This window comes from Lepisosteus oculatus, chromosome 2, assembly GCF_040954835.1.
Source record: "Lepisosteus oculatus isolate fLepOcu1 chromosome 2, fLepOcu1.hap2, whole genome shotgun sequence".
Taxonomy (NCBI): domain Eukaryota; kingdom Metazoa; phylum Chordata; class Actinopteri; order Semionotiformes; family Lepisosteidae; genus Lepisosteus; species Lepisosteus oculatus.
Window position 1 is genome coordinate 9219137 of NC_090697.1, and position 27165 is coordinate 9246301.

Below are 27165 nucleotides of genomic sequence, written 5' to 3' on the forward strand. Positions count from 1 at the left end.
GTTTTTCGTCCTTACTCACTCCTTTGCTTATAGTGGGTTTCTGACAATAGTGATTGCACAACATTTGTGTGCCCTGAGAAAGCTAAGAAGAGTTGCAACTTGACCTGAAAATTGATCTTGACCCTCAGTGAGGCATGGCTGAATCAGAAATGTAGGAGGTAGTTATTGATAGAGCAGCACCACAGTATACTGCACATGCAGTGTAGAGTACCGTAGTCGTTCTTCACAAATAAAATTTAGAAACACAATATTATTAATGCAAAGCATGATAAGGAATTTCCCCAACGTTACAAAAAAAAAATGGTATCAGTATAATCACCAAGAGAGAGAAACAGTTTTATTAGCAATAATGCTATCCTTCTCATTTCACAATACATGTTAGAAACCATCCTTGATTTTGCAAAATGGAACCACAGAAACATGTGGTCAGCCATTGTCAGCTTATTGTCTGCATTTGTCTGCTACTCAGTTTCTTGCTTGTAGCATATTTTGTCTTTTAAATTATCTATTTTTGATGTTTTTTATTACATTGCTGTTGCCTTACTCACATATAGTAATCTAAAAAGCCTTTTGAAAGTAGTATGAGAGAAATGTGGACCATGGGAACATATTAATTTTGTATCATAATATGCTCCACAGCCACAGGTCATAAAAACGTACAGTGCAATGCTAAGTTCCACAGTTCCTGGAAGTAGCCTTTGAGAAACATCTTTATAGAAACATTTAATTGTAATGAAAAACAGAAATCAAAGCTGAGAAAAGCCAACCCAGAATGACACAAAGCAAAGTTACGCACCAAGCAAGACATTACAGTAAATGCAAATAGTACATACCAGTGCTACTCAAATTGCAAAATGCTCAAAAGGGATTGAGTTATTAAGCTTCTATTTTTTTCTTCTTTGGTTGTGAAATTGTTTTAAACCTCTTCAGAAAAGTACTCTATTAAATATTTTTGAGACAAGAAAAATAAAGTTGAGTTTAAGTTTTCAGTTACACAATACAGGCCATATTATTTCACGGAGCTAATGTATATGTTCTCAGTGACTATTCTTCACTAATGACCCACAACATTGTAAGGTTGTCTAGAGTGTTCACAAAACAGAGAAATGATTGTCTTTCAATGTTATTTCACATACTCATAAGCATCTAAAAAAGAGCTCAGCCCAAACACAGCATCAAGAGACGTTTAAGAATGTGAAGCATGCAGGTTTAGAACAGTCTTACAGAGTATCAATGATTGCCTGTGTCACAAGAATGTAAAGAAAAAACAGACTCTTCATGACATTAAAAAATAAGTCCACCATTGTTTTCTTCAAATGTCCAGAAAATGTAAGAAAGCACTTTGAATTTTTGTTTTAATAAAATAGATTTTAACATCACAATGTAACCATAACCATACCATGTATAGAGACTTCCTTAGCTGCAAAACCTTGTTGCTACACATCCTAATCCAAACGCTTTTATTTCCTTATTTAGTCACATTTAATTTGTACTTAATTGAAATTTAAAATTTAAAAATTTCAAAGGGATTTTTGCCACTCCAGAATTGGGGGAATTTGGACAGCTGCCACCACCTGTCAGTACCTTGTTTAGCTGCAGTTAACTATATGCCCCTGAGACTGGCCCAATGGGTCCAAAATAGACTAAAATAGACTGAAGGGGCTAAAATAGACTGAAGATATGGGTTCCCCTTAAAGAATCAAGACAGTGCTTTACAGGGCATGGGTGCTACTCAAATTTGTGCAACCCATGAATTAAGATTTACCCATTATACAGTATTAGGTACCTGTGTACACAGATATACTGTATACTTAGCCCATTGACCTAAGGAAGGCTCCACAGCTGAAACGTTGTGTCTCTTTACTTTTCTCTTCAGCATGGAATGAACCTTTATCTGTTCCTTTACAAGCCCATTAAATACCGCCCACGTTGGGTTAGCTGATTTTAGATTTTTAAGCATTAATTCAATCAACAAGAACATTAATAATGACCGCCCTCTTAAACCTGAAAGTGTTTGGCATGCAGGTCCCCTTGCAAGGGACTAAAACCAGGCGTTTTTAATTCTGGAACCAGCAGCTGTGCAGTACGTACTTCCTTTCATCATAAAGTTAAACGCAGGGACATTTAACATCCCACAGGGACAAACACCAGGTGGACTAACAATGCTAGTGAAGGCCAGAGCTATTGTTGGCTCATGACGGAATGTATGTTATATGTCAATTTAAAAAAAACTGTTGTAACTGGCAAATATACGTTTTTTTTTATTTCTGAGTCAGAATTTTACTGCTGTAGTAATGCTGCACTGCAAGGGGTGTTCAAAATTAGATTGTCCTGTAAATATGTGTGCCAGTTTCTTATCTTTCTCTTAGTGCCAAACAGGCACACATCCTTAGATACAGTATACACAACATGCAGCTGAAATTTGTTGGTACAGCAGGTACTGTCAGACAACTCCAGTCAGCAAACCCAAGATGCAGTGTGTTATTGTGTACAACTGGGTAGGTGCAGGGTAGTATACAGCTAAGGATTAAAATGAAATATTTGCTATGAATGGCATCCTTGTATATGCTGATCGCTTATAAAGTGATCTGCCTCCTTTTTCCCCCGATACACCCGGAGCACAAGTGGGATATCTATAAATAAGCTGAGAGATTTCATTCGAAGACAGCTGGAGCTGAAGATTGTGGACAACTTTCCAGGAAGATTGGGAATCTGGGCCTTGTTTCGCCTCACTATCAAAAAACTAAAAATAGTCACGTCACTGTCCTGAAAACAGCAATTTTATTTTTGTTGAGTTCTTTTGGCTGGATGTTTAAATCCCTCATGAAGAATGTACATTAAAGTTTTGTTAGTGTTACCATACAATATTTTAATAATTATGACAATAATTTTAGGAATAAAGACACAAGGCTCGTTTAATTTGATTTGTTCATTATTGGAATATAAGAGTCATATAAAGTGATTTTTCGACACATTTCTTGGGAGGTTATCTGCCTATTGTTGAAAATAATAGTGATAACTTATTTGAATAGCAAAGAAGTATTTTCAAGGCACTGGGGTACAACTCTGAAACCTTTAATAACGTTTCAACTGAAGTATGATTCAGAGAGAACCCCTTTTCTGAAGAAAGACAGGATCATATAAGTGTGGTAAACCAGGAAAGATTTCAAACCTTAAACTTAAAAGAGAGGCTAGGAGGTACCATGCGTCTTAAGATTTTACCTTGCTCTAATGTATTTTTACAAGGATATGCTTTTGTAATTTGTTTAAGATTACATATAACTGACCGGCAGCAGTTCAGGTCAGTCAGATGAGCGATGGATGCTTGTAATCAGACAGGAGTTCAGGAAAGTGACAGCTGTGGGGTACAGAATAAATTAAAGATGGTACAATACTAAATAACAGTATCCATCTGTGGAGTTTTGATACTCTGCTTATTGCTTTTTTGTCAGTCTGGCACATTAATTAAATACACAAAGGGTATAGAAACCTTTGTATTAGGTTATAATCTTCACAAGTATCCAGTTTTGAAATGTTAATTGAGCAGGAGGTAATAATTGCTAACTTTCTCTGTGTGTTTGTCATAACGCAGGGCCATTTTATTATACTGGTAAGTTCAGCAGTTGAAAGCACAACTGTGGTTTTGTTTTGCACAGCAATGCAAGAATAGCTGTCTGAATGACATATTAGAAGTACAGTGTTGTTAGTTATCCAATTAGCATGTTTAACTTTACTCCAGAAGCCCTTCTTCTCAGCATAGTGATTGAACTTTCCATGACCTCATTACATTTGTAACAATGGAATGTGCCTCCCATGAGAATGAAAAATGGAGTAATATTCTTTAGCATCATGGAAAAGGAGCAGGTTTAATAAAAGTGGCCTGATTAGACATAAGTACAATAACTGTCCTGGGGAGGCAGACTTCGGGTTGGAGAAACAGCAGTCAGGAGGTAGCTGTGGGAGCACTCGACTCCTAAGAAGTTTTAGAGTTTGTAAAGGACTGGAATTAATTCTTAAAGAACTGGCAGACAGGACTATTGAATCAAATCCCATAAGATACCCTTTATTGATAGGGACATTAAATTGAAATAGGCTTTTGTACCTTTCATTGAGAGATTTCTTGACAGGGGGAATTATTACTGTTATAAATATATAAACAGTATATATAATATATAAACAGTACAAACAATATAAAAAACAGTGTTTTATAAATATATATGTTTGCTTCTCTCTCTCAGTCACAGTTTAACTCCTCACTTTCACTCTCTATATTGCTGTCAATCTATTTCACACTTGCACAGGGCCTTGTCTGCAGCCTGAGATAAGCAATAGCATGCTCAGCAAATCTGAGTCCCCCAGCTGTTTTTTAAATATGTGTGACATTCTCTTAATCCTGGATGCTTCCCAGACTCCTACAGTACCTGTCTCAATGCATTTTTTTACTCTTTGACTACCCTGAACTGCTTTGTCAGTACGGTACAACAGGAAATGATCCTTTCTCAGAAAAGCTCACAAATATGTCAGCAACTAAACTCATTAGCTGGAATTCAAATACTGAACTTGCAACTCAGCTCAAGGCTCAGGTGTTAAGCTCCCTTGAGAAATCAATGTAATTCTTCCTGTTCAGGATCCATCTGTAGTCTCAATAGTAGCTCTGACGGGATTTCCCAAAAATGAGAATACATCCATGTGACTTTAATTGCACATTACAGAAGACAGGGGTAAAATCTGTTACTGGATACAGCAATAAATACAGATACACAACATATTTACATAAACATCCTTGAAAGCCCTAAAAAACTACAATAAAGAACTACAATAAAACTGGGGCTTTTTCCTATGCTAGAATTAACAGTAATTTGAAAACACACCTTGTTTTCCCAGGCTATATTATCTTTGCTGTCTGCCCTATCTTTCTTACACCCAAAGAAGGCTCCACAGCCAAAACGCTGTGTTTTCTTTCTTCTTTTTTCAGCATGGAATAAACCTTTAGATAGATGATAGATAGATACTTTATTGATCCCATGAGGGAAATTGCAGATACAGATTACTTTAACTTGTAATTTAAAAACACTGAAGTTAAAAAGCAAAACATTGAAAGCTGTTAACTCTGCAAATTTACATACAGTATTACTTGAAATTAAATGTTTTATTTTCAAAACCTCTCCCTATATAAAGTATGCACTACCTGTACAGCAGATAAAAGTATCAGATCTTTTCATCTGAAATTTTATTCCCTAGCTTGTTAGGTTTAACAATACTATGAAAACCATATTTATAAAATACCCCTTCCTGGGGTTTACTCAATATCAGCATGTCCTGTAGTGGTAAAGATCTTGTAAAGGTACCAGGTGAATTGAGTTCACAGTTGGAGTACCAACACTTACAGTAAATCTACAAATGTACATCGTTAGAATGACTAAGAGAAATTTTCATTCTGTTATTGGTATAAAATGTTACAATAACACTGGCTACCTTATATTAGTTCTTATTTTGTTGCCTGAAAACCAAGATATATTGCCTTGAGCTGGCAATTTTGTCAAAAACATGGCCCAATGTACTGGCTGAAATAAACATTCCTGCAGTTGACTGTGGTATTTCAGTCCTTTTATGGTTATGCTTCTCCTGTTTTTCTTATATACACAAGACTGTCCTGGATGCTTCTGCAAATTGACAGTAGAAATAATAAAAAGACCTTGATGCCTTACCATTGGGAACTTTTGGCTTGCCCCTGATGCAACTATAAATAATTGGAAGCTGAAACTAGCTGCCACTATTTGGTTGCCAGCATTTTTGTTAGCCTGAGTCACGCAGCAGTTTCATCAGGACCGTGGTGAGACTTCAGGAACTTTGTCCCCATTATTGAAGTGTCCCCTCTCTGTCATCGCATGATGACTACAAGTATTATTTATGATGCACAGGCAAGGTTACAAAAATACCAGTTTGGCAAGCAAGCTCTTACAATGGAAACATATGTCAAGTGTTATCAGTGGTTTCTATCCCAGGAAAAAAAAGTGCTTCTGATATTTCGGTATTGTTGACTTTATCAGGGTTCCACCCTTTTTAATTAATATATTTCAAATACAGACTTGTCAATATCCAGATGTAACAGCATGAGGAAAAGCCCTGTAAAGAAATAAGCCTGAAGCTCTATAACTCCTTATCAGCCTGTTTGAATATCCCGCTTGACAATGTCTCTTCCTTAACAGAGCTTGTGTGTGCTTCTGAATGTGTTGATTGTAGGGGTAATGGTAGAATTCATAGCTGAAGCAGTTGTAGTATTTTTTATTATGATTTCAGTGGATACATAAGAATTGTTGTTTCCTGGGTTTGTTTTCTTTAAGATAGAGTAATCAGTGGTTCACAGTACACCAATAATGTTTCATAAAACTGAAATTTTGAATCTGGACATCCTTTTTGAAGCAGTAACAATAAAAGGACACACTAGCATAATTAAGGATGCTTATTTTTCTTATTTAATGTAAACATCAAACTGACTCTTTATCCTTTAAAAACATTAGATAAATTGATAAATTCACATGTTTTTCAAACAGAGGTGACCAATGCTGTTACTCGGAATAGTGACTTTTCACAGTGTTTCACAGAAAAACAAATCATTTGAACACAAATTAAAGCTGCCGTTTCAGATTTTTCTGCCTCTCTCTAGGAAAAGAAGTCCTTAAGTTGTACCTTACTATCTTATCACTCTACTACAGTGTATACTCCTCTTTACTCAACTTCTGGTGTATCTGAAGTTGGTGCATGTCCTTAAGAAAGCCAATCTTTTGGTAAATTATCACTCATTTAATTTACCAGTTTTAACTAAAATTATTGAAATTGTGGTGGTTTTATGGGAAGTATCTGTGGAAAAACAAATATGAGGAAATGTTGAAAATTATTTGACACATGTTGCAATGTCATTGGTTTTCAGGCAACCCATTAGAAATGGTGCTACACCATTGCAAGGACAGTGGAAGTAAGGTGGTACTGTTTCAGAGTCTTAAATACTGTATGAGGTGGCAATTGGGAAAGAATTCTTATGTGGCAAGGTGATAGTTTTCGTTAATAAAGACTATTGTTAATGACAGATTCCAGCCCAACACATTTTAAACAGTGCTGTAAGCAGGACTCATGGCTTTCATGGTAGTTTCTCGATAACAGAAGAGATGAACTTTCTACCAATAATTTGTCAGGAACATCTTTCTTTAATCGGGATTAACATAAATGTTTTATTATTCACGTAGGTTTGTTCCTGCACATTGTTTTCCTGTTCCAGATTGCTTCACATGTTCCTCTGAGAGCTCTGGGACAGGCCTTGTAGCTGGACTTGGATCATGCACCTTATTTTGCCTACTAATCCCTATGACATAGCAAGTGAAAAATCAGCATGACATCCAGTACATCTTTGAATATGATTTTCCTTGCGATATTGTGAATTGTACTGTATGAGTAAGAGGTCAAATGTTTCATTCGATCACAAGGGAGGTACTGCATATTTGTTAATTATCTGTGAGCAATTATAAGTCCTGATGTCATACTTATACAAAGGCAAAAGCCAAATACCAAAAGACCACTCTGTCACTGTCAGAATGTACTACTTGTAACATTCATCATTACTTATTGAAGGTGTAGAAAGAAATCTTGCTCTTGAATACATAGCCTTATAGCTTATGTACTGTAGGGAATAAATTAAAATGTTGGTATAAAATATGCTAAATACAATGGGATGATTCTAAGTTCATTGCTTATAAATTTTAAGTACTTAAATTACTGTATCTGTTCTAATAAAAATTCTATTTTATGGATTAATGGCTTCTTATTGATGACTGCTGTCATGCCAAAATATAGAAATTACTTACAGAGATTTGGTCCAGGTTAAATTTCTCTTATTCATAAGAACATTAAACATTTTTAGCCATTTAGGCACATACTGTTTCCTCTCAAATGTAAGAAACCCCGACCCAGACAGTGTAAACACAGGAGTTGAACACAAGGATGAAAAATTATTTCAATACATCATGGTGCTGTGGTAAAAGTGGCCCAACATGTGAAATGAGTGCTTACAGAACAGGCAAATGAGTTACAACTCTGTATGTGTATTTAGCCCAGTGCCTTTCTTATTGACTACTATAGTATGTTGACTTTGGAATGAATACAGACAGATATAAAACCTTAACTATGTACTAAACTTGCATAGTTTGACACACTCAACAGCTTCCTCTAGCATCTGACAAACCCTTCACTAGAACTAGATAATATAACAGTAATTATGGGCTATTTTAGGATATCATAATGTAAAGAGGAATTTTGTAAGAGCAAACCCTTAGTGGCATCACAAGATCGCTAATCAAAATGGCTGCTTTATTGCATTACACAGTGTACTGTAGGCCTTTATAGTCAAATTCTGCAGATGCAGATATCAAAACAGTAATTTTGTTATGAAATTACATTTTTATACAGTTTCATTGTACACACAACAATTGAGTTAAAGGTGGAAATCATGTATAATTTAGTCTAGAAGAAAAAAAGAGATTTCTGGTGGGAAACAAAAACGAAATGGAAGTATATTTACCTTAACTTAGCCAACAGCAATATCACTCTGCAACTCACAACTGGCAGCCCACTGAAGCTCAGCAGCTCAGCTCAGCCTGGTCAGTACCTGGATGGGAGACCTCCTGGGAAAAAGAAGGTTGCTGCTGGAAGAGGTGTTAGTGAGGCCAGCAGGGGGCGCTCACCCTGCGGTCCATGTGGGTCCTAAAGCCCTAGTATAGGGACAGGGACACTATACTGTAAACAGGCGCCGTCCTTTGGATGAGACATAAAACCGAGGTCCTCTCTGTGGTCATTAAAAGTCACAGGGCGTTTCTTGAAAAGAGTAAAATTTGGCTTCCTGGCCAAATTTCCCATTGGCCCTTACCAATCATGGCCTCCTAATAATCCCCCTCTATGAACTGGCTTCATCACTCTGTTCTCCTCCCCACTGATAGCTGATGTGTGGTGAGTTTTCTGATGCACTATGGCTGCCGTCGCATCATCCAGGTGGGGCTGTACAGTGGTGGTGGTGGAGGGGAGTCCCCATTACCTGTAAAGTGCTTTGAGTGGAGTGTCCAGAAAAGCGCTATATAAGTGTAAGCAATTATTATTATGAACAATTATGTCTATTTTTTTACTTAAGCTGTAAACTGAAATCTTAAGATTGTTAATATTGTTGTCTCACCATGAGATGAATGAGAGACACTGTCCAGGGTACTGAACAATTGCATCTTATCTAGCAGGTAGGTGGCTGGAGTGATTTATCAGCATTGCTGAATTCAGACCAGCTATGTCATGTTTGCCTGTCATATTCCGTTTCATTCATTTTTAACCTATAGTTTTCCTGACAGAAAACCCAACCAGCTTATTCCTTATCAACATGAATAAAATACAACGATTTGCTTTATCTTCATCTGAATACAGTAGGGACTCAACATTCGTGAAGGTCTGGCGCAGAGAAATTCACCAAATGCACATATAACCATCTCCACCTCATTACCGTCAAATAATATACTACAGTATATACTATTTATGGTTAGAGGACATACGTAATCACCCCATAAATGATAATTAAATTACTAATGCATTGATTTAAGCTAATTAAAATATCACTGGTCAACTAGAACAAACAACAGTAATCAAAAACATATAGTAATCAGCTAACCGGGACCTCCTGACACAGAACCTGGAGCGTTCGACACAAAACCAAAACAAGGCCAGGCTGGGATGAGGATTCTGGGTGTGGGTACCTGGACAGGGAGCAGGGAGATGCTCACTCACGAGCTAGATTTGTCTCAAGATCCTTGTCTTTTGAGCAGCTAATTTGAAAGCTGTGCTTAACAACCTTCAGCTCAGTTTCATCCTGCTCAGCACTTCTTCCATACACGACTGAATCTCGAATAAGTGAATTCGCGGGTGTTAAGTTCGCAGATGTTGAGATCCTAATGTATAATTATTTAGAAGTCACTTGGAGATACACCTTCATACACAGTAAAGAAAAAATGATATCCTGTACTGTTTTTAGACTCAAGTGTTGCTTCTCTCTGCGTAGGTGAAGATGAGATCCAGAAACAATGGGGAGGAAAGCCCAGCCAATGGGGAAATGACCGTCTCCCAGCCAAGCAATGGCACATCGGAAGAAGAAGAAGATGGAAACACTCAAAACCCTAAGAAGAAAAAGAACAAATCTCGACGGCAGAATGAAGGAGAGGTGATGGTCTCAGGAACAGTCAAAAGGCACCAGAAGACCTCAGAGGCCAGTGACCAAAAAAAGGGATTACTAGACCTTTCCAAAGATGATCTTCTGCGACTTCTGAGTGTTATGGAAGGAGAACTTCAGGTAAGAGGATAATCTGGTATTTATTTTGCATCCACCCAAGCCTGTCCTGTGTCTTTTATTATAGTTAACGAAAGTGTTACTAGCTTTTTAGCCTTGCTGTGTTTAATTTCTGCATAGAAATGCTAAGATTATTCAAACATGTGGTAATGGACAATATTTTGCTGAATATGTGAAAAACAATATGAACTGGTAAAATTGCTGAAATTACCTCCTGCTTTTGCCAAAACCAATAGCTATCATTGATATTTTACCAAACATATGTAAAGTAATCAAAAACGTATAGTAATCACGTACATAGTAATCACATACACACAAAAACTGACAGTCAATACGTAAAGTGTTACTAATAAGCTACTATTTAAGAGTATGGAAATGTAAATATTGCTACTTTAATTAATGGGTTTTTAGATGTCTTGTCTATGATTGTAAGTGTAGAGAAATCATTCTATAGTGCTTTCAGCAGTATTTGTTTCTTGGAATCTATAGTACAGTTTTACTTTGCTTGCTATAAAAAGTAAATGGTTGAAAAACCTTTTACACATAATATATATGCTAATATATAATATATATAATGAATCGAGAGTAACATATACTGAAGAGTAATGTTTTGCATAGTTTTAATATATGGGCAACAGAGTTTTACTGTAGCTCTTACAGGTAATATATACTGAAACACAGCACCTGCTCTCAAGCCATTACTAATTGCACAACCCTAACTAATTGACCTGGGCGGATGATATGAAAGTTTATACCATGAATATATCTAAAATAAATATGAATATATCATAGTAATATATCTATCATGAATATAAAATTAAAAAAGTGTATAAAAAACCCATGGAAGGTATAAAATGAATCATTTGAACTGGCATTAATTTTTGCACACTGACATGCTAACATTGCTAAATTATGTGTGACTCATTAATAAAGAATCAGGACACACTTCTGAGAATGCTTTTGACAGAAACATCTCAACATAAAGTCATTAGAGCATTCACGCTACATGTATCCAACAACATGAAAAAAACATCACAGCTCTTCACCCTACGTTTTATCCGAATCTGATGCTTTTCGGTATTCCTTTGTGAAGTCAGCAGTTATCTGCTTTTACATCAATTCATAAGATGGAAATATTTCACTGGTTTTACTATAGCATTGACAGTATGTACAGGTGTCATAATAAGATAAAAGTGCATTGCATCATTTCCACTTTTTTACATTAAAACTGTAGTTTTAATTTAATTTTAATGCATATTATTTATGGTTTCCTCTTATGATGCCTTCTGCCAGTGAGCCCTGGCCTTAGTATTTCAAACAGAGTGTAAGAGGTTCATGTGGCTCAGGTTATTCTTCAGAGCCCTATCATCTCCACTTCTTTCCAACTGGTACAATTCAGACCTGTTGCAGCAGGTGGACAATGTTTTGAAAGGCACAAACCTTTTGTTAAGGAAGGATAAACATTCTTTCCTAAAAGAAGACCTGTTAGAAAATGTATAACTTTGGGGAGAAATCTTCTCTTTGTTGGACAGATTGCTGCCTCTCATAGCATATGCTTATACTGGAAATGGTGGGCTCCCGAAGCATCCTGGAAATAACAGCCATTAATCTCTATCTGTGCCCACTGTAGGCTTTTAAACATTTCCTGATCAGAGATAGGGACGGAAACAGGAAACTGTGCACACATTGTATCAGACATCAGGCTTGCTAATTATTACAGAGTGGAGTTTAATTAATCTCTCCTGAGAGGCAAGGTGTAGACATTTGAGACACGTTGATAGTGCTTCTCTGCTGTTATAGTATTTATTTTTCCATTGTGTCATTAATGTTCCAATGTGAAACTGCAGGAGCCACTGGCACGGGTTTCAGAAGTAAATGATTTTCATGCTTTGAAGAAATGTATAGTGCAACTATGCCTCATGTACATTCCCCTAGGCAATAATATACAATATTTTTTCCCCACAAATCAATGTGACAAAGAACAATGCTGCACATTGGTGGTGGTGGAGGGGAGACCCCATTACCTGTAAAGCGCTTTGAGTGGAGTGTCCAGAAAAAGCGCTATATAAGTGTAAGCAATTATTAATTATAATTAACAATAAAGAGTCGCTTTCAGAATGAGCAGATGGTATTAACACATCAATATGCATAATCAATAAGTGGTATGCTTACTAAATAAGCCATGATGTTATAAATAGTAAGATGCTCATTGACAACAGAACTGGCACTGGAATATGTTAGAATATGATATGTTAGTAGAAACAATAACAGTTTGTGCATGGCTAATGTTCATGAAAAAAAACAGGAGTTATTAATAATAGCACAACTGACAGTCAAAACAACTGGATGACATTTAATATACAAAAAGAGGTAGAACAGAAAAGACCTTCATTAGTATTTCCAAGATGGTGAAAACATAAGAGGTAGGTGTGAAGGTGAGAGATGTTATTATACAAGACAGAGAGCAAAACATTGGATAGGAAACTGTCTGAAAAGTAAAACAAATCTGGAATTATTGAGAAACACTAAGAATTTGGCACAATTGTAATGCTTCCCAGAAACAGACACCCTAAGAAACTAGCAGATGCAGCACACAGAAGATCACCCAAAAAGGCTCAGATCAATCCTCTATGTATCATACCAACTGTAATATACTGTGTGTATCCTGACTTGTTTTGTATAGAAACGCTATACAGTATAATCTGAAATCTAGGGTAGGCAGACATCACGTGTCTGACTTTATAAGTCTTAAGGAACTTTGTTAGCAAAAATGGTCTAACATATCTGCTGACAGATGATAACAGATGTGACTAAAGATGTGAACTTGCCATCACATTTGGAAATAATGTAATAGCAATTGATGACAAATGTACTATTTCAATGATTTGTTTATATTAAATTGTGTATTTGACCCTTAAAGTTAATTGTGATATTTATTCAAATTATGTCAGCTTTTTTTGTATCTGTACAGAAGCTGTAAATATTTCAAGGAAGGAATACCAAGACTTACATTACCACAAATATACAATATGTATGCTGGATTGTGTATACAGTGCTCTGTCAAAACATAACTCAATACCGTAAAACACTGTGTGAGCCCACCTACAGTGGTGATTACAGCTGCCCCACATTACAGGATCATTTCCATTGCCACTCACCCCATTGCAATTGTTGCGGCTCTGCATGAGACGTAGTAAGACTTCTTTCCTTGCCTTTCTCAACTCTTTATCACTGCCCGTAAACTTAAACGTCTGTCTGAATTGACACATTAGCCTGGTCTGCTGTTGCCTTCAGCAGCATGTGATGAGCTGAGTGATCTCCTTTTATTTGGATTTCAACCTATGCTTTACATAATTAACCAAACTACAAAATATACCTCCTTTCTTTTAATGGTGTAAAAAATAATGTTTTCTTAGTAACTTCACAATTACAGTACAGTATGTTCATGTCAATGCCTGGCTTTTTTGTTACCAAAAGCAGTTGCAGTCCACAGCCACTGGGTGGAAACAGTGCTCTTTTTTTAACAGTCCACCTTTCATTAGGTGGGAATATGGGTGATTCTCTTACAGAGATTTAACAGCTGAAGGCCCAAATATCCGTAATTTCTTTTTAAAAAATGTCTGAATCCTGTATTTCCTTATTCCAGTTCTAGTACAATATTAGGTCGGTACAGGCACATTCCTAGACTTTATATTCTTTGAATGCTTTCTTCCTATACTAAATGCTTTCTCAGAAAAGGCTGCTGTGTCTCAGATCCAGAAGCATGTAGATTAAAATAGACGCCAAAGCATTTGGTAAGAGCGCAATTCTTCTTCTTCTTATTGCCATCTTAATCACACACCATCACCCATGACATATTGTTATTACATACTGTACAGAAGTAAAAGTTTGCTAAAAACACACAGGAACATACTGTAGTGCTCTCAGGTTCACGTGGGTATGCGCCCTAACTGCTGCCGCCTCAGGTCGGCCCCCACCGCTGGGGAATCAAACCCGGGCCTCCAGCATTACTCAACAGGGACCCAGGTGTCGCGATTATAGTTCCCCCTCCTTAAGGGTGCTCCAGCCCGTTCACGTGAGACTTCATTCTATGCACCTGCTCCCTATTCCCAGCCCACCTTAAAAGCCAGGCGCTGACGCTCTTCCGGGCTCTGCATCTGATTTCCATATCGTGCGAGTCCGGGACCTGGAAGCGCTTGGTCCCGTTAAGGTTTTAACCTCTGTTCCCGTTCCTGTTCCCCGTCCGCCGGTTCCGACCCGGCCTTCGTGGTTTTTAATTCTTTGTTCTGATGGATCTCCTGGTTTTGGACTTACCCTTGTGTTTTGGATATTCCCTAAGGACTTCTCTTTTGGATTGTTCGCCTCGGCCACACCTCCCCCGTGCACCAGCGCACCTTGGACACGCCCCCCTGTCTTCAGCCCCGTTTTCCTGCATGACGTTTCCCTAGTGTTTCCCCACTCCGTCGGATTGTGTCGTCTGCATAGGGTCCGGAAAGAACTGTTCGTTACACCAGGCAGTTGAGCTAAAGGGAGATCTCCCTTCAGCCCAGCAGCTGCGGTCCCTGCTATTCACAGGGAAGGGCAGTGACGTCACCGTGCTGCCAAGCCGGCTCACACAACCTGCAATGTCGGCTGTATGCGTTACAATACAGTATACAGGACATAGTAATGACAACAACTAAAAACAGGGGCACTAACAGGGGCACTAACAGCAAGAATAACAATTAGAAAGTCCCAACCAGGGACTTTGTTTTTGGAATTGGCTCCGGTTCCTGTGAACCTCACTGATGATGCAGAGCAGTACATCTTCATGTTTGCATTTTCTTCTCGGCTCATGCAATAGTGGGATGAAATATGTAAAAAGTATTTGGCATGACTCGCCTAGCTGAGGGAATGGCAGCCCAAACCCCTCCTCACTAGTGTGAGGAATGAGCCAGGGAGCTGCTGCAAGGGTGCAGATGAGGAGGCAGTAGGGATGCCAAAGAACTATCTGAAGGGAAGACCTGGATACGAGACATATATGAAGAGTGGGAGAGTTTGAAATTAGCAACTAAACATCCTCCCGAACATGTGTTATAAACCCCACTGCTGTCCTGAAGAAAGAATAATGTTTTTGAGGAAAAAGGTGGGATTTCCAAAACCTACCTTTCCAGGCCTCGTGGATCAGCCCCATCTAGTGGTTTATGTCTAGAATACAGTAGTATACATGACGTAGGTAGTTTTGAAAAATCTCAGTTTATTGTAATCTAAATGATTAAACACATGCCCCCATATTACATCAGGAATTATCTGAGGAATATATGAAATATCAACAGTTTATATTTACCAAAGTGGGCATCTTCGCTTCAGATGGCCGCATCATATTAGCTGTAAACCTAGAGAAAATGAAATTCTGCAGTTCTCGGATTTTCTCTGCCACCTCCCGTATTTCGTGTCTGGGTGGAGGAAACGTGTTCATTCTATGTTGCGTCCTACAGGCTCGAGAGGATCTTATCCACATGCTGAAGACAGAGAAGACCAAATCCGAGGTGCTAGAAGCGCACTATGGCTCAGCGGTCCCAGACAAGGCTCTGCGGGCCCTGTATAGAGACGCTCTCCTCGCCAAGTCCAAATCCACTGGGGACGATGTGTATGAGAAGCCCATAGCAGAGGTACTGTTGTGGAAATACAATTCCACTGAATCTGACCAGTTCAACTGTAAAGAGCTTCTCAAACTCCTTTGTGCAATGCTACTTGAGTGCAAATATACAGCTTATACCCATGCAAGAAGTGAAAGTCAAAGTTAAATCTGTTAATATGGTATATGGCATAATATGAATATCAAACAAATTATTTATAGGTTTTTATTTTTAGCATTAGTATTATGTTGCCACAGGGCAGGAGCTAGTAGGACCCTATTGTTTTGGTCATATACTAAACAGGTGAAAGCTCATGTAATCAATAATAGAAGAGTTAAGTCCTGAAAGACACCTGAAGTACAGTGTAACATGGTATACATTTAAATTCAATGAAAAGAGTCCACATTTGAACAGGGAAAAGTGGAGACTTGACTTTTCTCGTCTCCAGCTGGACAAACTGGAAGACAAGCACAGAGAGACCTACCGCCGCATGCTGGAACAGCTCCTTCTGGCGGAAAAATGCCACCGGCGCACTGTGAACGAGCTGGAGAGCGAAAAGCGCAAACACGCAGACTACATGAACAAGAGCGACGACTTCACCAACCTGCTGGAGCAGGAGAGAGAGAGGTGAGAACTTGGCTTTTTTCTCCCTTCTGAAGCACCGGCACCGGTGAAGCACCGGCTTGAGTGGATACTTACAGGAGGATTTTTAAGCTTTTTACTCCACCTTTCTGAACGATGGAGTAAAAGCTGAAAGGCACACATGGACATGTTTTTATTTCATTGAAAAAAAATTGACCAATTTTTACATTCCAGCAAAAATGATTGAGTAAGTCAGTTAATCTTAGTGTGCAGTGACTAGGTGCATGGAGGTGCATGTTTGGATATAGACCTCCTACTGAATAGAGTTCATAATTATTTCTTAGCTGCAAAGAAGATGTGATGATATATAAAGCAGTACCCAGAAAATATACAGGAGTTGAAGAAATCATTTCCAAACCATTTTGTCTGTAGCACCTTTTGAGCTGTGTAATAGAAATGGAAATCTTTATATTGGAATCTACCGGGTTTGTGAATTCAGAATTTAAATAAAAGCAAAACTCCATCTTCTACTCTAAACTGACAGAACGCAGCTAACAATCACAAATATCTAGAATGAAAGACCACCCGTTTCCCTTCAACAGGTACACAGTGGGAGTAGGCTAGTGTACGGGAGATAAAAAAGCACAAAAGGCTGCACTGCTGTGGATTATAACGTAGTTTATCATAAGACAAGATCTGAGGCATGCCTCTGGTCATATCCCTGTTAAGGGTTCAGTGTCATCCTCATGAGTAAGTGGGGAGCTCCATGCAGCAGCCCCAAATTGTTCAAGAAGCTGCTGTTATCTGCACAACTCCCCGTCATTTACGTTTTCGCTGTTATTGGCATTTTTGTGCTGAAATGAAGATGCATGCTGTGCAGCAGTGTTCCAGACTTATGGCACAGATTCAAAACCCTGACAAGCTAGGACACAACTGGAGTCTGCCTAACGTAACTCAGTCTGATGAAGGACACGCAGAATGTGATTTCTGTAGATTAATCAAAGCTTGTGGAAGTTGGTGTGAATCATGAAAGGATACTCAACGATCAAAAAGTCACCACAGTGTATATGCCGACTTAATCCTTACTATTTTATTTGCACAGCATTTATGTTGCTTGTACAATTTGTGCTTAGTTTTGTACTATTTTACTAGGTTAATTCGTTTTGCCTTATTGTAACCGGACAACTACGCCCTGTACTTACGCTGAATGTAGGTTTTTCTTCCATCAACAGAAAGATGTTCATTTCCAGTAATGGTTGCCAGAGTAGGGAAGCAATAAAAATTGTTACTCTGTCATATTTTTGTCATGAGATTATTTATATTGCTCAATACACCAATTTATCTGAACCCGTTTAATATGTGTTTGGTAACCACGCCACCATTTCTGAAAACTAAAAGAACAAGGGATTATGTTAAGCCTCGACAGCTTTGGTAGTTATCCCAGTGAAGTGCATTTGCTTCTGCTGACCATATCTCCAGCTGTGAGTCAGTTTTGTTACACTCCATTTCCCCCTGTTGAGAGAGGAATTGCAAATATGGCATTCTCTGGGATAATCAGGCTACCAGAGCTTGTTAAAGAAACAGCTGCAATAAAACTCCCAAGTACTATCAACACTGTTTTCTACCAAGTGCATGTACCATATTTTTAATAGTTTGGAAAACATCTTTATTACAAACATTATTGACTTGATAAAAGAATAAATGGCAGATTAAAATAATTGCCCCACCTACATTTTAAATCATACAATCTGACCTCTGCCCTTGCTAAGCCAAGTAAGATCTATACAGTTTTTCTTGTTACAAAAGACAATAAACGTTCACTAAGGTTTTATGCTGTTCAATCTGTTGTAGAGATATCAGGTCTTCAAATCAATGGTTGTTTTTTATTACATTTATTTTTGATGGTCTACGAATAGCCAAGAAAAGTAAATCTAATTCAGTTTATATCCAATATTGCATCGCACATGTGTGCCACTTAAAAAGCACATTATGAAGGAAGTATTTAATCTTATTAGTTTATAGGTTCCTCCATGTTTCAAATACATAATCTCACAAAAATGCTTTTTCAGATGAGCATCTCAAGGGTGAGAGTAGAAATGTCTTTGATTGGTAAAGAGTGTGTCTGATTTGGGCTTAAATTTTATTTTAAAGTTGTGTTTAAAAATGTGAGCTCACGGGTATAGTTATTCGGCCTCTCTCCTACATGGGTTCTTCCAGTTTTCTGAGTGCATCCTTCCCCCCCCCAACAGGAATATTCTGATCTTTCACCACTCTGTGATAATACATTCCTCTGTGCTTCAGTCACCCTAGTATTACAGCACTCTGGCTGCTTTTGTGGTGATGTCATGAAAGGCCTCTGATCACCTGCAAAGGAAGAAATAAAGAATTATTTTATTAAAGAGTCCTACTACTGAAACATTTTTTAAATTTGTTTGTCATGTAGATTACAAAACCTTACTCTTTCTTTCGTGGCTCATACTTTAATGTTTAACACACCAAAATCTCCATTTACCTTTGCTTCGTACACAACAGAAATGCATTGTTCACAGGAGAGATGCACATTAAAAGGTGTTAATTACTGTGACTCAGTCACCACATTGTAAAATAAACTGAAGTGTGTTAAACCAATCACTATTGTTACATTTTAAATGACAAAATATTATTTATAGTTCCACGGCATTTACATTTTGTCACAGTGTGTTATCGACAATTTAGAAATAATGGCAATACAAAACTTGAGAATTAAAACATAGCCTATTGATGTAAATATTGGATTTGAACAACTATGCAGAGGCCTCTTGGTATTCCTCTGTTGTTGGATCTAAAGATGAGTACATTATTTTGTTTTGACTTCTCTGGGAGTGAATCAACACACAAATGGAATTATAAAAAAGTTCTAATACAATTTCGGGAGTAAGGGTGGATCCTAATTTCTGACACTTCCACTCGCTTGAGTATAATCCCATATCCCACCTGACACCCCATCTGCACTCCTGCAGCAATGCTGTGGCTCACTCCTCACAACCTGAGGGGAGACCGAGGAGCCTCATCCTTACCAAATGCCAGTTCCTCCAGCCAGGTAAGCGACACTAAATACACTCTGCATATCCCATCTCTCACTTGTATTTATTGGGACCTAACCCAGCTTCAAGCTTTCAATAGACTCTGTAACTATACAGGTCTTAATGACCCCCGATGGTTTAGCAGCAGCTGTAAAATCATGAGGGTGTTCCAAAGACTTGGGCTTTTGATAGTTTTTTCTTGTCCGTTTTCCAGTTAAAAAAAATGAACTGAACTGAAAATATTGTGACCAAACAATGTTGGTCACACCAAGTACTGTAGTTGTGGCTCCAATGCAATTTCCATTTCAATTCAGTGCAATACGAGGAGTACAGTCTGACTAAACATCAAAACCACTATCGGACTTCCTCCCTGAAACGTTACACGGCCACCTTCTCTCAATACCAGATGTATTAATAGTGTAGATCCAGGTACAAACATCTATCATTTTATTCTCTCACAACTGTATGCATTACTCTTGTTTTTGTACATCAGGACATCATGCCAGATATAATTTTGTAGCCACTGACACACATGTTCAAGTGATGAACAGGTGTGTTGAAAAGAATTCCAGTGAGGACGTGCAGATTCTGAGCTTCATGTTTTGAGCGTTTAAGGGTATGGTTGTCTATTGGTGGTGTCTGAAGTGTCTAAGCTGTACAATAAGAGATGTCCTATAGAGCTAACAGGGCAGTGCAATGGTTAGTATTACCGTCTCTACTCCCAAGTTCACCTCCACCTTGGGGCCCCAGTTATGTGTGGAGTCTGCATGTTCTTCCTGTATTTCCATTCCAGAAAGGTAACAAGGAGATTTCATCCTGGGAGAATGGTTCCTGGTTTAATTACAGTTTTAAGGTCCAAATGGTCCCCTTTTAATTTGTGACCATTCTGAAGGGAGATGATATTACAAGAAACATGGTAGACACGATAGTCATGGAACTGAATCCCAGTCTTCTTTCTGCGTGCCTTCGTACATGGACTTTAGATTTTAGTTTGTTATGCTGTGGTGTGCAATGGTTTAGTAGCCAATAGCCACCACTAAGCATTAAAAATATTATGGCCACCCTGAAGCAAAATATTAAATAAAAATATTAACTTACACGGCAGACTCCCAATGTGATTTTATTTCCCTTGCCTTTACAAAATGTCTCCTATTAAAGTGCGTTTTGAATGAAGTTTAATTTTTCAAATACATCTGTCTCCTTAATTCAAATAACTGCATCCATCAGTCAGCAAATAAGAATCCTTTGTACATTGTTCACTCGGTTTTGGAACAGAAATGGTACTAATTTTATTTTCCCAGGCCACTGCGTATTCTAATTAACTCCCACAGCCTGTTCCAGATTTTCTTCCTCTAGCCAATGTTGTAGTTTAATTGGCAGGATTATGGTAGATACATTTTAATACCTTTTCCCAGATCAAAACACTAAATTAATTTAATTAATCTGTTGTTGCAGAGGTACTGTACTGTACTGTGATGTATTGGATTACTCTATACTTAAGTGAGACTTTAACACCATCATAACTGCTTAATACAAACTATACTACATAAACATAAGACAACATGAATAAAAACCACACTGCAAAATAGAAATTTACGTAAACATTAAAAGGGTGGCACAGTGGCGCCTTGGTTGGGATTGCTGCCTCAGAGTGTTGGGGCCCAGGGTTCAATTTTGGACCTTGGGTGCTATCTTGGGTATAGTTTGAACGTTCTCCCCTTGTTTCTTGTGGGTGCTATGGTTTCCTCCCACTGTCCAAGGACATGCTGGTTGGCTTCTGGGGAACTTGGCCGTGGTGTGAGTGTGTCTGTGTCTGTGTGAGCTCTCCAACATACCGGTGCCCCACACAGGGTGTAGCCCTCCTTGTGCCTGTTGCTTGCTGGGACAGGCTCTGGCTCCTCTGCAGCCCCGTACTGGATGAAACAGAAATTGGATAGATCGATGAATTATTACTATTGCCTATGGCTGAGCTAACTTTTTTAGACTCACAAAATTATATCTAGCATTACAATAAGTACAAGAGTATCATTAGAATAAAAACCTTACATTTCACACTCGGCAAAGTTCAGTCAATAAATCCTTGGCATTTGAAGGCAGAGCAGGCACATGTGGGATCTGTGGTAGTGTAAAGTAAGTAAGTGGATCCATGAAATATGTACAGTAGGTTTGTGTATCCCATTGAGAAAAAGGGGGACTGATCAGAATGTGCTCTAAAATACATGCCTGCTCATGTACGTTTGATATTCTTACAGTTCTTTGCAGTACTCAATAGCATGTACCAGACATCCTGCAGCGTAGAATGGCCTTAGGTTGAATTCTAGTGTGCACTTCTTTCCAACATCCACTAAATGTCATAAAGTGCTCTGGTAGCTGTGGCGGACTTGGGAAAATCTAATGCACAAATTAGAATAGATTTAAAGTTCCTTTGATGTGGCTTAGTGATTACGACTCTCAAGAATCTCAGCGTGTTGTTTGGAAACACTTTTAAATTTAGCAAGGTATTTGTGGCAAAACTAAATAGAAAGATAGAGAGATAAAGAGATCGATTATTATCCCATGAGGGAAATTGCAGTACAACTGCAACCTGGCACAGTCAAAACAACACAGTGTAACGAAGCGATACAATAATACAACAATACAATACAGTAAGTACAGTCGGTGAGAAGTGCAGTAGAAAGTTTAAAAATGGAGTATACAGAATTGCTCACAGTACAGAAGATACAAAACAAGCCAGAATGTACAGTCCACAAAAATATGTATTGCACCTTGTAAATATACCGCACAAATCCCCAGCATGTATTGCTCAAAAATCATTGTAAACAGGAAAACCAGCTGTAAACAGAGAATTCATGTTTAGTACAAAAACAGGTCAATGTCAATGTTGCCCCTACCCAGACACACAGCGGATGAGTTGTACAGTCTTATGGCAGAAGGCAAGAATGACCTTCTATAGCGCTCTCTGTCACACCATGGTTGGATCAGCCTATTGCTGAACATGCTCTTAGTTCTCACAAGCATGTCATAGAGAGGATGTCCATGATGGTCATTCATTTGGACACCATTCTCCTCTCGGCCACCACCTCCAAGGGGTCCAGATCAGAGCGAATGACAGAACTTGCTCTTCTGATGAGCTTGTTCAGCCTGTTAGCATCCCCTGCTCTAATCCCAGAGCCCCAGCACACCACCGTGTAGAAAATGGCGCTCGCCACAACCAACTGATAGAACATATGTATCATCTTAGTACACACATTGAAGGACCTGAGCCTTCTCAAGAAGTAAAGTTGGCTCTGGCCCTTCATGTAGATGGCCTCAGTGTTCTCAGTCCATTCCAGTATATGGAAAGTTTTTTTTAAATAAACCTGATGGCACTATTGTGATTCATTTGCTTTGAATAAAGTTTATTCTAGAAAGATCATGATCCACTTGTAGGAGATCCAAAGAACACATTATGCTTTTATGGGTAATTTCTTTTTTCTGACAATTAGCCAAATGTTTAAAGGTCAGGTGTACATATCTGACATTTGACACCCCTTGTGACTTCTGACTACATTGACAACATGTCTTTGATTTCTGGGAGTGTTATTATAGAACAAGGTCATTCCTGAGCATCAATATGTGTTAATGGTGCCTAACATTGAGAAGACAGAAAATGAAAAGACAAAACTACATTATAATAGCGATTATAATAGCATATTTGTAATATGTCTTAAAAGCTGTCAGCAGACTTAATGAAAAGAAACAAAAACGTTTGCCTCAGCACAAAATTTGCATTTTTTTCATTTTTGAAAGTACCATAAATGATGGCTATTAATCAAAGCATTGAAATGATTTGCTCAGAAAGTTTCAGAAATAGTTTTGGAGGCACTTTATTATTTTAAATTTATTATTTGGAAAAAACGGTTGTCTGCAACATGCTCTGCAATAAAATCTTGGAAAATATGTGTGGCCTCTGATATCTAAACCTCACCTCTTCAGTTTGACTATTAAATCCCTTCTAGGTCTTTGGTTAGCCAATGGAAATATATTCATTACATATTTCTGCAGTTTGGCATTTTATTTTAAGTGGTCTTGATGTTTTTACAAAATTCAACATATCTGTCACATTACATCACCTTAATCCCCTTCTATACCAATATGGTTATCAGAGTTATAATCCCTGCCTCATATTTACCTATATTTATGTACATATGACAAAACATGGATCTTCTCATTTCTTTATATTTAAGGTAAAACAATACTGGATTTTTGCAAAATCTAATTTATTTTAAAATCTGTTTGACTTGAAAATCTTGTATGTTATACCTTGTACATTTGCAGGACTTTTTGTGCTAACTTTTAAACTGCTTTCAAATCTACAGTATACGAGAAACCTGTAACAAAACGTAAGTGGGTTACATTAAGATGTGTTTTTGATTTGTCTGAATAAGTCTTAAATGATAAATTATAGAATAATTTACATATCTGTACCCAACAGATCTTTCTTGATGGCGCCTTTGCCATTCTACGGTATATCAGCAGTGATATTACAGGCTCTGTGGTTTTATCATTAAAAATTCTGGCACATTTTTCTACTTATTGTAGGGGGACCTCAAATGAGTTGCAGAAGGTGTATATTTGTGTGACAAAAATAAAATGATTTTAATCACTCGTATTTAATGATCAAGAATATTTTTTAAATTATTGCTGTTGACCCTTCAGTGTTAAATGCTTTTGTATGTGTCTGACTGTCATATAACAGTTCAAGGTCCTGCTCAATGATAATTCTGATTTGCAAAGATATGATCTACGTACAATTATCAGGATTCCTAAAGCAATATCTCACAAATCCATTATACTTCTTCTGTATCCCCAGTTGGGGCAACTTTTAACAGAAATAGATGAGTTACAATACGGGGAATGATTTACGTCAATTTTATTTTTACTTTGTCTATTAATTTGCCACAAAGAGGCTGTTGTGAAGAGGGTATTTGTTTCAAACCTATGCTAGTTAACTAATAAATAAAAACGCCTTCCCCCTCACTGGAGAGTCCCTCCCCTTGCTGTCCAAACTAGAGCTGTTCCTTATATGGAAAGGATGACATCATCACAGAGTGGTCCAGTGCTATTTTACACAACATTCACCTTTCATTGTTCTGATGACATGGTTGGAATGTGATGGCTAATTCCCTGTGGAGTAGGGGCCCAAATCGACCCTGCCAAAGTCTCTCCAGCACAGTGTTTGCACATTTCAAAACATGTTAGGCATGGACTTACCTGCAATGCATCTTGTGTAGAAGGTAAGAATGCAAAAAGTTACTACAAGTTTTAGGATTAATGCTTCTGCAGCTGCTGTGCCTTGTGGCAAAAATATATCTGTGTCTCTTGCAGCACTAAAAGTCTTCATTATGTGTTTGTGTAAGAACAGAAGGCAGCAGCACTGAACCTTTGTAGTTCGTGAACTTGAAGATTCAACACATGAGTGTGCTATCCGTGAACTTGAACTACAGTATAAACCTCGCATGATTTAAAGGACAGGGGCAGACTCAGTGGAGAAAGAGGCACGCACTCAAAGGCAGAGTAAATCATTCACATGCATTTCAGTTTCGGTGACGATCTGAACGGAACAAAAACAGGGCGACCACTTTGTTTGGCACGGCGGCATGTTTCTGTTATTACGGCTTCATGTTCATTCAAGTGCAAGAAGCATGGTAACCTCAGTCTGAGAATCACATGAGAGTTCAGTTTCTAATCTGACCCCCTTTGTTCCTTCTCCTATCATGCCTTTTTAATTTATTCTGCTTCTCTGCACTACATCCCAGCTTGCAGTACAATACTCGCTCACTGTTGGGCACAATCTTTGCAGTGAAGATCCTTTATTTCTTGTAATGGAAATTCGACAGACACATGTAAATACAGCATTATGGAATCTGCGTATATTAATATGAGTCCAGTATATAAACGTGTTAGTGGTCAAAATCACAGCGGCAGCTCACTACAAAATGTGTATGAATGAATTAGTGTATGTACTGTAAATCCTGGACTAATACAAGTTAAAGTTTATTTGCTATTGCCAAAGAAAATAACTGATTTATTTTACTAGCTGTGGATGACTTTACCTCCAGCAGCTTTCAGTACTTACAATTACAATTGTAGGCTGTAAGTGGGTAAACATTCCACTCTCAATCAAAAAGCTGCAGGAAGCTTCTCAGAACTTGAACTACTTGAGGCAGGTAAGTTCTGTTTAAACCTGGGAAACCTAGGTTCGTCCAGGTAAAACTTGTGACAATTTTTTCTTTTCTGTGACACCATTACATTGCGGCACTACGTTCCTGAGCATAGTCTACACACATCATATACTCTTACGGAATTGGACCTAAAAGCTGCTTGAAAAGAATATACTCCTAGTAGTACACAAATTATACAAATGTTAAACAATCTAAATCCACATAATTTAAATTGCTAAAGAGTGAGACTTCAATTTATTATGCTTGTTCATTCATGGTTTTGGTTTATAAATGCCTGTGTTTCACTCTTAAAGACAATATTTCATGCAGTTTATAATAAATGTGCCACACTTTAACCCATGTTTCAACTTCTTCTTATAACTGAGACTAATGGAAAGACACAATATTTCTTATTATAGGGTAGATTCATTTCAAACACCTCTACCAAAGTGGTCACTGCCTGCTGAGTATGCACTAACTGGTAAACAAGTATGCAAATCGCGAGCCACAGAGAGAGAATCTGTGCTTGAGCCATAAGGTTTTTGGTTGTCATTGCTGAACCAGACTCACGGCACGTCGGAAGATGATTGGCTGAATAAGGTGGCAGGTGGGAGGGGCCTGTCATTTATTCCTCCCCCTTTTCTGGTCTCTCTATGCACAGGACAGGACAGGAGGTGCTGTTAGCAGAGCTTTGAAAGAAACAACTGGTGATGCCAAACGAAGTGTGTAGATTATAATAAACCATTGAGGTTATTATATACAAAAAGGTAAAGCCTCTGTGCCTTTTATGACCAAACTCACACATTTCTCTGCACACACATTTGTTATGACAGATCCTGACACGTTTTCATTATTTTAAAAAGAGTTAGTGGTGCATAACTTAAAATGAGAGATGAAAATACACGTTGTTTTCCCAAGTACTTCATCTGAGAAAAATGCAAAACCTAAAGAATTTAAAACAGTGTAAATACAGCACTTTTAAGAGACATTTCATACATTTCATTGCATTATCAGAATGAAAATGTTGTGATAAAGCGAAACCTTTTCGCCTGCAAAATAAACAGATACTTTTCTTTTACAAAAGCACTTGAAGAAGAGATTTGGGGAGGATCATTCTTTCTTTTTTTGCAGAATATTTTGCAACGGTGTGTCATGGACACAGTTTATCTGTGATGGGTGTGGGCAGGATAAGGACTGAAATTTTCAATTCACGGAGGGCTGTTCTTTGATGTCACACAACGCAGTCCACTGATATTGTCTGGTTACATACAGTATACTGCTTTTCATTGCGATAGTTGGCTGATAGTAAATTGCTTTTTTCAGGTTTCCAC

General features: G+C 38.0%; 1 protein-coding gene and 1 long non-coding RNA gene across 11 annotated transcripts in view; one reads left to right on the forward strand and one right to left on the reverse strand.

Moving 5' to 3' along the window:
* The window catches only part of filip1b (filamin A interacting protein 1b), a 59438-nt gene that overhangs the window by 11175 nt on the left and 21098 nt on the right, over positions 1 to 27165 (forward strand). For all 10 annotated transcript variants that reach the window (XM_069196686.1, XM_015354730.2, XM_015354738.2 and 7 more), the window contains exons 2-4: positions 10085 to 10372; positions 15847 to 16020; positions 16436 to 16614. In XM_069196686.1, coding sequence (XP_069052787.1) covers positions 10091 to 10372; positions 15847 to 16020; positions 16436 to 16614 — 635 coding nt within the window. In that variant the 5' untranslated portion in view covers positions 10085 to 10090. The remainder of the gene's footprint in view (positions 1 to 10084; positions 10373 to 15846; positions 16021 to 16435; positions 16615 to 27165) is intronic.
* Positions 18089 to 27165, reverse strand: part of LOC107078298 (uncharacterized) — a 29843-nt gene continuing 20766 nt past the window's right edge. The window contains exons 2-3 of the long non-coding RNA XR_001479238.2: positions 21467 to 21544; positions 18089 to 18933 (exon numbers count right to left, since the gene is read on the reverse strand). This is a non-coding gene — a long non-coding RNA (uncharacterized lncRNA). The remainder of the gene's footprint in view (positions 18934 to 21466; positions 21545 to 27165) is intronic.